Below are 12515 nucleotides of genomic sequence, written 5' to 3'. Positions count from 1 at the left end.
TCGTGTTTACGTGGGATTTTCCTAATGCCTTATGTGTTTTTATTTACTGGATTATAATTATGAAGGTAAAAAAAGAAGTTCAAAGTAATGAACACAGGTTGTGTACATTAGTGTAGGATTGACAACTGAAATAAATATTGGGAAACGACAATCTTCAGAGAGAAACTGACACCACTATTGAAATATTCAAAAGCATTGTATATTTCAAAGTTTATATAACAAACCATATTGATGAGCTTTGTCAATATGTCTCAGACTGGATATTTTAATGAGAGAGAAGGGGGGGGGGTGCACCCGGTATTTGATGTGCCTGATCCGCCTCTGAACCGCTCCACTTTCGCTTCCTACAGCATGTATACAACACAGGGGCTCGGTTGTCAGATATTGAAGTTTTGTATTATTTGTTCCCGAATAATAAATTGAAGTTTTGCATGATTTGTGTCCGAATAATAAATTATATAAATAAAATCCACCACCAAAATCCGCTTTTTTAGAGGTTTTAAAAAAGGTGTATCATGTGTACATTACTTTTTTAATGTACACATGATACACCTTTTTTTAAAACCTCTAAAAAAGCGGATTTTGATGGTGGATTTTATTTATATAATTTATTATTCGGACACAAATCATGCAAAACTTCAATTTATTATTCGGGAACAAATAATACAAAACTTCAATATCTGACAACCGAGCCCCTGTGGTATACAACTGCACAGACGTATCTTTCAATTTTTAAATTGACACGGAAATAGATAACATCTTGGGTCATCATGTCTGTACATTTAATATAAATAAAATTACACGTTATCAATCGTACTCAGATTTTGCTGAGACATAAAGCCGGGCCCCTACCCAGATAGCAACTCTCGCTTGGCGGTGACCCAAATATTTCCTTCAATATTAAATAAACTATGTAAAATCCATTTAAAAATGGTCATGGTTTTGGACACCGTGAGAGTCGACTCGCATTAATAGTAAGTGACGAGATAAACGAGAGGGGGGGGGGATTCCAGAATTTAGCTTAGTACAGCTTGTAAACACAGCAGTTCAAGGCGGACTGTGCCTAACCAGAGCGAGAAGGGAATGTTACTCAAAGCTTGGCAGGACTCGGTTTGAATTTTGATATGAACTTATGTGGTAGTCCTCCCAATTCAGACTTTGAGCCGGAAGTTGGGATCCCTGTTTGCGAGAGTATTTGTAAGTTCAGTGTTACTCTATTACATTATAACCTCATTGTTTTTGTAAGAATAATATACAGGTATCATGTTACGTCACAGAAAGCGCGGTCTTTCTGGCTTAGGAGGGTCGATCTGACCCAAAGAGTGCACATCGATTACACACTCGAATGTGCGATCGTTGTTTTGCTTTGATCATGTGTAACCAAATTTATTGCACGAATGCTATTGGAAGATCGGAATTCTCGGTTCAGCGATCTTGACCCTTTACATATGACACGCCGTTTTTACATCCCATAAATTTTATAAGATATCTTATAAAAGATATGAGATATCTTATATTATTTTCATTATAAGATATCTTATAAAAACATATTATATGTTTTATAAGATATCTCATAAACTTTATAAGATATTTTATATATTTTATAAGATATCTCATAAATGAATTTTTAAAAGATATCTCATAAACTTTTTAAGATATCTTGTAAAAGAAAGTTTATAAGATAGCTCATATGTTATATAAAATATTTCAAACTTTATAAAGTTATGAGATGTCTTATTTAGTTTATAAGATATCTTATATATTAATATTTTATAAGATATCTTATATATTAATATTTTATGAGATATCTTATAGACTGTAAATTATATGAGATGTTGTGACAAAAATGATTTCTGTACACTGAAAGATAATTTTATATATTACAAAATTCATTTAATTTAAGTTATTATTTATAAAAACATAGTTTTGTAAGATAAAGGTGATTTTGTTGTGACAGAATTCAATTTCGTCAAACAATATTCAATTTTGTCTCACAAAACTGAATATTTCTCAGTTTTGTTTGTAAATTAGTTGACAGAATCAAAATTAAACTCGTATGCATACAAAAAAATTAACTTATGATACGAAATTGAATTTTGTCAAAAAAAACCCTTCATTTTTGTCAACACAAAATTTGATTTCGGGTACACATTTGGCACCGCCGTAGCTAGCGCCATGACCGCGTCAAACAAAGGTAGTGATTGTTCCTTTGCCAAACGCTCGGCATTTAGAAGTGAGAATCACGGGTCTTTAGGACATTACCTTATAAGCGGATGTTCCGTGTCGCGGCAGGCGTTGGCACGATAAAGAGGCCTCACTGCTACGTCATTTGTGATACTTCACCTACAGCTGGTGACGTCTCAGTGCGAGTGAAAAATTCCCGACGGGACGTAACACGAACAAACAAGAAAAAAATCTGCAGAACAAAAAACAACAAAACAAAACAAAATCAATTTTTAAAAAAAAAGAAAACAAACCAAAAAAAAAAAAAAAAAAAAAAACCAATATAAAGAATTAAATAGTAAGCAGATTTTTTTTTTTTGTCACCCAAGAAAAAATGGATGTAACATTTCTGCTCGCACATTCGATGTGATGTAAAGCGAGTTGATCAAATATCTCTTTAAATTATTTTTTGTGAGGGGAAATCGTCGTTAGTTATATGATCTACTTTGTTTTGTTAGTGGGCTCTTACGACAATTAAAAAAATAGGGCACTGCTAAACAGGTACATGATACTCCCGCATACATTATTGACCCAGGAATTTGAACAAGAATGGATTATCCACAAAAGGATTTCGTCGGAGTTGCATTTTGCATTAAAGAAATCTAAGTCTAAGGGCTGTAACTCCTTCAAAAATAGTGGTGCAGCATTCCCCTTGCAGTATGCACACCCCCACATTGTGATCTTTCTTTGTACCAAGTGTCATCGGTTTAGGAGGATTTGCGAAGACAAAGTATTTTGAATAGAAAAAAAAAAAAAAAAAAACCAAGTCCAAAAGCCGTAATTCCTTTCAAAAAAAACATTGGACAGCACTCCCCTTGCAGTATGCATACCTCCACATTGTGATCTTTCTTTGTACCAAGTTTTATCAAAATCCCCCAAAGGATTTAGGAGGAGTTGCGAAGAAATATTAAGTTAAAGGGACAGACGAACGACAGCGGTATAGCATGATATGCCCGCATTTTTATACGGACGTATAAAAAATATCGGAAAACGAAGAACGATAATCTTGAAGCGATTTCTTTTGCAAGTAACTTTGAGCTACGATTTTTATTATGCTAAGATTCTCAGTAATAATTAAGTATGATATCTTTGATTGATTGTATAATGTTTAACGTTCCTATCGAGAATATTTCACTCATGTGGAGACGTCACCATTGCCGGCGAAGGGCTGCAAATTTAGGCATATGCTCGGCGCTTACTGCCTTTGAGCAGAGAGGGATCTTTATCGTGCCACACCTGCTGTGACACGGGACCTCGGTTTTTGCGGTCTCATCCGAAGGACCACCTCATTTGGTCGCCTTGTACGACATGCAAGGGGTACTAATGACCTATTCTAACCCGGATCCCCCCTCCCCCCCACGGAACGATATTTGTGATGAAGAGTCTGTGGTACAAAGTTGAAAAATACTATACTACAATCTACCTCCTATGATATGTAGATCGCGAGTTAAAATCTCTTTTTGCGACCCCACACTTAAACTTGTGACTGGTATTTATATCAGTACATGTCGTACACAGCAAGGACATTCAATACTAAATGTTCACAATGTGTTCTATGCACATTGTAAGATTTCTTTATAATGTGTTCTATGCACAGTGTGAGATTTCTTTGTAAAGAAAATTGATTCATTGATTATTCAACAAGAAAATCAAGCTCATTAGAAAGATGAAGATAACGAACAGTAATCAATCTCATAACTCCTATAAGCAAACCAAAATAGAGAGTTGGGCAAACACGGACCCCTGGACACACCAGAGTTGGGGTCAGCTGCCTAAGAGGAGTAAGCACCCCCTGTCGACCGGTCACACCCGCCGTGAGCCCAACATCTTGATCAGGTAAACGGAGTTATCCGTAGTCAAAATCAGTGTGCCAAGAACGGCCTAACAATCGGTATGAAACACGTCAGACAGCATTTGACCCAATAAAAGGTTGTATTGGCAAACTAGATCGTTATAACGACCATAGAATGTGCGAAATGCTGACTTTACACGAGATTGTTGGAACCCCTGCACCATCAACTTGTTTGTCAGTAGCCTGCCTCGATTTAAAAACTGACCATACACAGAGCAAGTTCTTGCGTATCGAATCAGTTGATATATATATATATATATATATATATATATATATATATATATATATATATATAAGCACCATATGCCGTTGATAATGGTCAGGAATATTGCTACATAAATGTGGGAAGTTGACAATGGAGAAGCTGAAATCATCCCGTTTGTCATAAAGTTGAATTGCTAGTTTGCCGTTAATATCTACTTTCAATAAAATATCTAAGTATGAAGCAGAAGTGGATGACTCTGTGGTGTCTTTTATTTCGATTTCACAGGGATATATCGAATCGACATATGAATGAAAATTATTATTGTTAATACATAAAACGTCGTCGATATATTTAAATGTCGAATTGAAGGTCACAGCAAGAGATTTTTCATCCCACGTAGAAGTTTTTGAATAAATTCTGCTTCATAGGAATATAAAAACAGGTCAGCTAACAAAGGAGCACAATTCGTGCCCATGGGAATTTCAACAGACTGTTGGAAGACCTGATCACCAAAGACTACGAAGATATTGTCAATGAGGAACTCTAGCATATTTTTCATTTCAACTTCAGAATACTTGTACGTGGAATACGCCGGTTTCGAGATACGCTCGAGTTATTTCCCTTTGAAGAACTCTCGTACATAGAAAGGCGCGAAACAACTTGTTTACATGCGGGAGTGGGACGAATATTCATCACTGCATAAGTGAATGTACTCATTAAGTCTCTCATATGCTGTTTCATCACCCAAATTCAACTTATACACAAACTAAGTAAGTGATAAGTATTCAGAGAGTAATTAGATACATGGAATTCTTATTATATCATGTAATTTTATTGGTCGTAGGTATCATATCCTGGATATTACTTTCAAATATGACATTGTTTTTATGTTTCTGCTTTTGTAAAACATTTCTTTCAATAGTATTTTGTGTTTCCAATATTTACATATTTAAAAAGAAGCCGCTTTTAATACATTTTATCGTCTTCCTCCCTGACAGAAGGTTCACTCTGTCCCACTTAGGCCCTCAAAATTCTACTAAATGTACCTCCTACACAGGAGAGCTCTTATCTCGAAACTGGCGTATTAGAGTGGTGTTTAATAAAGTAATTTTTGGATGACTGATCACTAGATACACATATGAATATTTCCATTTTTGTTGAAAAAGCAACTGTCTATGATGTCAAAAAGTAAAGTCTTTAATTTATCGTAAGGAATGGTCGTGTACATGTTGAAAACTCATACGTTTTGATGTTGATTTGAGAAAAGTTTTGCGATTTCAAATTTACTAAAACTTCTTTGGAATTTTTTAGAATCCACATTTGATTTACGCCACTTCTGGCATATGTAGTCGAACAGTACGTTTGAAGTTCTCCTTCACAGCTGTTAACATTTTCGTGAGGAGCAAAGATATGAGCTTGATAGAACACTTACTGGATCCAGCAATGTATCTTTGTTTGTACGATTACCAAAAGTGGAGTTAATGCTAAGTTAGTTTAAATACAGTTGTAATAATAAGCCTTACAAAGACAATGTTGTTACAAGCTTTGTCAGCTGGAACCAAAACATATTCCTCATGTAACCTATCTAATTCTTTTATCATTTCTGATTTACTAAACACAGAAGGATAGATGGTACGTACGTTTGTTTTAATGTCTAATGCGGGATTTTAATATTCCTCTTATACTTTTAATCCATTCTGACAATATATCAAGTTCTTTTTCATATTTAGCCCATTGTCTGGGATAATCTTCGACAGAATTCATAATAGAGATGGAGTTCTGTCGCCAATTAAAAGACTGAATGTTTATTACCACAGCAAATTCTACTGGAAATCATTGACCAAGATTGACGCGCGGGCGCGCCTAATCCAAATAGCCTATTGAGACGTTAGGGCCGTAGGGTTCTTTATCGTGCCAACGCCTGCCACGACACGGGACTTCCGTTTTCAAGGTCATATCCGAAATGCCCCGATTCTCACTTCTAAACATAGACACTTGTTTCTGAAATAAGTTATGACCTCTGTCTACTAATAATAGAGGGCGAAGCCCTCTCACGGCCCGAAGGGCCGTGAGAGCGGAGCTCTCCCTATAGGTAATACGTATATACATGTTTAAAACGAAAATATAGGAAAATAATGAAAAATTAAACCATACCTATGGAACTTGAAAAGTTTGGTACTAATGGCGTCGATTCGAATATTAGCGCGTGGACATGTATTCCTCCATTTTGAATCTCGTCTACCCTAGTTCACGTCGTTCTGAGATGTTACACATAAAATCCGTAAAAGCATGTAAATCTTATTTTCTTAATCATATATAATCACTCCACGATTAACGCCATGTTTTTTGTTGTGGTTCAAACACTTTGTTTGTAAATTTGATAAATAACGACGCTGAATATGACGTCACAATGTACTGTTTACATCAATTGCGTTATATTTCCCGCGTTCAATATATAGGCGGATCAAATGTCCAAAATTAGGATGCTTTGATACAGCTCCGTCCGCGTGCTAACTTCGAGTTGTTTTTGTCCTGTTTTGGATATAGATACTAATGTCAAAACTTTTTTGCTTCGCCCTCAAACACGGTCACGCCGTAAAACATATTAATACCGAGCGAAGCTCGGACGGGCCGAAGGCCCGTCCGCGAAGCAAGGCTCTAAAGGTAACACGTATGTAAAAGAAAAAAGTCAAAATCAGCAAAAGAAAAAGAGATAATCTCTATATACGTTCACTGAAATTTTGGTGATCCATATGGGCGCCGCCATTTATTTTTTCATTACCTGCTTCAACAGTTATTCGTGTTTTATTTTGAATGCCAATAATAGAAGACTCTAACGTGCAATTCGTAATTTAAAGACTCAGTTTGTTCAAAATGAATAGTATAATTATCATTGTAACAGGTTTTAGCAAATAAATACATATAAAACCGTAATACGACTAAATAAATGAACGAGTTCATGAGTTTCTTTGAATAAGAATATACGATAAAATTACGGTTACTTTTTTACCATTTTTAATTTATTGGTTAATTTTGCTTAGTTTTAACGGCTTTTTTCATTGCATACGGAATGTATTATTGTTGTTTATAATTGTTTGCTTTGAAAAAGAAAAAAAAGCCGAGGCTAAATGTGACGTCACAGTTTACGTCGCCTTGCGTTTTATTTCCCGCGTTCAATGAATAGGCGGATCATGTAAAACTGTTGTCCCCATATAAACCCCTTTAATATTAAGATGTTACTGGGTGTTTAGCGCAAGGAAATTTCATTAAAAATATATTTTTTTAAATGAATCATAATCTACCGTACTTAACGGAATTATGATTACCACTTGGGACAGTCTAATTAAAATCAGACCCCATACTCATTATCATATCGTTGGGTGTATATATGAGTATGGGGTCTGATTTTAATCAGACTGCACTTGGGACACTCCAATGACCATTACATGCTTCGCTCGGTCCAACGGTCACACCGTATACATATTACTATTTCTGAACACATGATATTTCCGCCTTATTTTCATCCATACAGGCAGATTTATATCCTGTATATAACACATATTCTAATACCGAAAGAAATGTATGGAGACATGAAAAATAATCTTCTATCAACTTTTTTAAAAATCGCAAGTATTGAGACTGGTTTTTCGAGTCCATCTTCAGTGAATATGTGCGTGTTCAGACTGAATGTATCCTTAATATATATATTTATGTGTTTAGGAATGATATCTACATTGCATTAACAATACTTTTATTCATATGTCGATTCCTTATGCATGCATCCTAGTGAATTCAAAACAAATGACACCAATCTTCTATCTCTGCTTCATACTAAATACTTCATTGAACATAGATGTCAACGACAAACTAACAGCACAGCTTTATGACAAACGAGATGACCTCATCGTCAACTTCCCATATTTGTGTACACATTGTTCCATGATCACCCCACGTGGTATTTATGTCCCTCAACCGACTCAATACGCGAGAACATATTCTGCATGTTTGCCCTTCTTTTAATTTCTTTTTCTTCATATAATTCACGAGATTGATCACTGTTAGTTTATCTTCCCTTTAGGACTGAATCTTAATTTGATCCTCTGCCATGTTTAAGATTGAACCCGAAGTCAGTCCTCGTGCAGAAGATGTTTATTGGAAGACATTTCTGTTACAATGTTAACGTTTTGAATCCATGTATAGTAATTTATCCATTTCATTTTCTTTCTGTTTGGAATTAGGTTGTATCATGACTTGATGAAGGCGGCCAGTGGTGAAAAGAGAGGAACGCCTGATACAGAAGATGGTAGACGAACACGTCACCACAGAACCACGTGATGCACCTGTCATCAGCGAACACGTGCTTCACGACTACATTGCTGGGGCGGTTGGAGGTCTATACATAACATGAATACGGCATTTTTGCTCTATTTGTCTATATACACAATCACAATACTGCATTATAAGATGCCTCATTATCCGACTTCATGAATAACATTTTCTGACTAAACTGTTTCTATAGGTATGGCAGGGATCATCGTTGGTCATCCGTTTGACACAACAAAGGTAGGTATGTAGATACCAGTAGTAGATACTTTGTAAGTGATAAATACATGTACTAATCTACCGGTACTAGTAGCGATTCATAATCATTTGTATACTGGTATTAGTAGTTATTCATATTCATATAACGGTACTAGTAGTGATTCATAATCATTCATATACCGGTACTAGTAGTGATTCATATTCATTAGTATGCATACATGTACCTGTAATTCATTATATCTTATACCGAAACTAGAAATAATTCATAAACTATAATCAACATGTAATGGTAATAGCATAAATTCAGAATCACTCACATATCGGTATTAATAGTGATTCATCACCACCATATACCGGTACTAGTATGAATGTAAACAATAGAATGCTTTCTTTGTTGTTTCATGGGGTGATGAAGGTAGCTAGCATTGCAGAAAAAATACATAACCTGCGAAAGCTTACGCGGGTTAAGCAATTTTTTTTGCAATGATTGCTACCTTTACCACCCGATGAAACAACAAAGAATACATTTCATTGTTTATATTGATATTTTTATACGTCCGTCGACGACGGGACGTACATGTATTATGGTATGGCGTTGTCCGTCTAGACTTTGTGGACAGGATACAGACCGAACCGTAAGCTCCAAGACTTTACAACTTGGTACATTTGATCACCATGATGAAGATACCTATTGTTTTTCAAGATCAGAGATCAAATGTCAAGGTCGTAGTATCATTTAATAGGAAAACCTAGTAGGAAACCCTTGTGGGCAGGATACAAACCGAACCGTAAGCTCCAGGATGTTACAACTTAGTATCTATGATCACCATGACGAGAGAAATATGCTTATTGCTTTTTAAAGTCAGAAGTCAAAGGTCAAGGTCGTAGTATTACTTAGTAGGAAAACACTGTAGGCAGGATACAACCCGAACAGAATATTGCAGCTTGGTACATTTAATCACCATGATCAGAGGAAGATACCTATTATTTTTCAAGGTCAGAAGTCAAAGGTCAAAGTCGTAGTATTACTTAGTAGGAAAACCTTGTAGGTAGGATAAAAACCAAATCGTAAGCTCCAGAATATTGCAACTTAGTACATTTGATCACCATGATGCGAGGAAGATGCCTGTCGTTTTTCAAGGTTAAAGGTCAAGGTCACAGTATCACTTAGTAGGAAAACCTTGTAGGCAGTATACAGACAGAACTGTTAGGGCTAGGACAATCAAGCTTTGTACACATACATCTTATGCCAAGTGGATGCCTAATGTTTCTTAAGGTCAAAGTCATAGTAGCAGGACACAGAACGATTCCTTGGGGCAAGGACCGTCAAACTTCGTTCACATACATCTTATGCCAAGTAAAAATATTACATAGTTTAGAGGGTACATGATTTGTCTTGTTTTTTCGATGCAAAGAAAGTATGTCACACCCTGATGATTGCTGATACTACTTGAAGCCAAGTTCTACAAATCATGGTGTAAGAAAAGCACCCTATTTAAGCTGTTCACGGGTGTATTATGTACTGTTGGCGGTACTCTTGTTATGCATTGTTTTAAAAATATAAACTATATTTAAGTACTAAAATATTCATATGGTTGACCCATTCGTTAAGTTAAACAGAAGAGCCAATGCACCCTTACACTTTGATGACGTTCCATATAATGATTACACAGACAGGTGGTACTAAAATCTGCATCAAACTAGTGGGCAACAAACATGCATTCATTGTCGCAGATGAAAGCAATGTCAATTTCACTAGAAATGTAAGAAAAAGATTCAGTAAATGTAAATATATACTAGTAGTGATTCATAATCACGCCGTTTCTTTATGATTTTACATATTGATAAATAATGTTCCCAGGTACAGCTTCAAACCCAGTTACACAGTAACCGATACAACGGGACCATTGCTGCAGTCCTCAACATCAACAAATACGGATGGGTAAGACCCGTCTTAATCTCAAGTCCCCACACTCTGTCATGGAAAGCCTTTGTGATATGTGATATAGTTCATCATTTTTACCGACGTTAGCTTTGTGTATTGCAGGTGCACGGATTTTATCGCGGACTGTCAACCCCACTGTTGTTTTACGGAGTCGTTAACTCGGTATTCTTCGGTGTTTACGGAAACACTCTCAAGTTTTTGGAAGGCGATAGGGACAAGAGAAGGTCATCTTACCTGAACATCTATCTGGCAGGGTGCGCGGGAGGGGCGACTCAGCTGATCCCCGGTATACCGACGGACTACGTCAAAGTAGTGCTGCAATCACAGATTCCCCGACACTCTGCTGACTCCGGTAAATAAAAATATAATTCACTGTTCCCGACTGACACCATTCCCCGTGGTCCTAGAGTCAGATTTAAATATCACGTAAATTGTTTTCAGTATTTTAAAGTACTGTAAGGATAAAGGCGGTAGGGGGCATTCTTGTATAGATTTTACCTCCACGTGTCTTTATCTCTTCAGGTAAGAAGATACATGTAGCATTCAAAGGTCCGATAGAATGCGCAAGGCATATAGTGAGAGAACATGGCGTAAGAGGGCTATACAAAGGGGGCGTGGCCATGGCGTGGAGGGAGGTCCCTAGCTACGGTTTATATGGACTGACATACGAGGTCCTATCCCATTGGCTGAAGACGTCCGGCTGGTCAGACTCCCAAGGGGTCATCGCTGACCTGTTGGCTGGGGGATGTGCGGGAACACTCACGTGGGCGTCCATTATTCCTTTTGATGTAGTAAAAAGTCGATTTCAGGCAGACTTTGCCGGAGAATACGCAGGTCTGATTGACTGTGCGGTGAAGAGCTACAGAGAGGAGGGGTTCGGGGTGTTTTACCGGGGATGTTTTGTCACGTGTTTACGGGCATTTCCCGTCAATGCTGTGACGTTTCTTGTGTATTCTCAGTCCATGAAGTACATGGAGTCAGGATACTAGAAGAGCACAGGACGAAATGTTCTGCTCATGCTAACACAATTACAACCCCAATTATTTGAACTACAATGAACATCATATTTTATTCGATTAAACAACGTAATACTCATAATATTTGGGTAATACATTTCGTTTCGAAGGTAGCTGAATATGTGAAGTGATCAGACTGCGGTTTTTAACTCAGTGTAATGCTAGTCGTGGATGAATTCAGAAAATTTTCAAAGGGAGAGGGGTTGTAGGTATATTTGAGATTTGATATCTGTTTTTGCTGAATCATAATTGTGACATTCTGTACCCTTTGTAATGGAACTTGGTGAGTAAATGAATTTATAGAGGATTTCTTGGTTCTTTTTAATATGCAAATTGCTCCAATCTAATTAAATGTTGCAGTGTAACGGTTAGAGATCTGATTTTAATAAGAATGAGATTGTTCTTCCCTGTTTTGGAGGGATATAATAACATGTACGTTCATTGGTTGTGTGTTAGTTTGATCAGCCTTGTGTAGCCTTGTAAGAATATGACGCTGCGCTCTGTACTGACAACCTTAAATACAACTAATGGTTTTTAAAGTGATAAAAGTTCACATAGAGAAACTCTAAAACTAAAGGATGATCCATATTGCGCAAGACATATTGTTAAAATGTAATTTGAACAGAGACAACGAAGCTTACATAAAATAACTCTTAGCTCCTGTAATGTTGATGTTAACATTCAGGATCACCAGGTCGCGTGTGGTACGTAATGGTTTCTAAAGGATATCTC

General features: G+C 36.6%; 1 protein-coding gene across 3 annotated transcripts; it reads left to right on the top strand.

The window, feature by feature from the left end:
- Positions 1-931: 931 nt before the first annotated feature.
- LOC125652477 (solute carrier family 25 member 45-like) lies at positions 932-12090 on the top strand. Of its 3 annotated transcripts, XM_048881701.2 has the most exons (7): positions 933-1197; positions 4851-5050; positions 8519-8671; positions 8800-8843; positions 10684-10764; positions 10870-11119; positions 11290-12090. In XM_048881701.2, exons 3-7 carry the CDS (start codon positions 8581-8583, stop codon positions 11754-11756), a joined length of 933 nt encoding a protein of 310 aa, XP_048737658.2. In that variant the 5' UTR covers positions 933-1197; positions 4851-5050; positions 8519-8580; the 3' UTR covers positions 11757-12090. The 3 variants fall into 3 exon arrangements, with proteins under 3 accessions (XP_056022501.1, XP_048737658.2, XP_048737657.2); XM_048881700.2 differs by lacking the exon at positions 4851-5050; XM_056166526.1 differs by lacking the exons at positions 4851-5050; positions 10684-10764 and having other exon boundaries at positions 932-1197.
- Positions 12091-12515: the final 425 nt, after the last annotated feature.

Source organism: Ostrea edulis, chromosome 5 (genome assembly GCF_947568905.1).
Source record: "Ostrea edulis chromosome 5, xbOstEdul1.1, whole genome shotgun sequence".
Taxonomy (NCBI): Eukaryota; Metazoa; Mollusca; class Bivalvia; order Ostreida; family Ostreidae; genus Ostrea; species Ostrea edulis.
The sequence above is the reverse complement of the archived record's forward strand: the minus strand, read 5'-3'. Positions and strand labels throughout refer to the sequence as shown.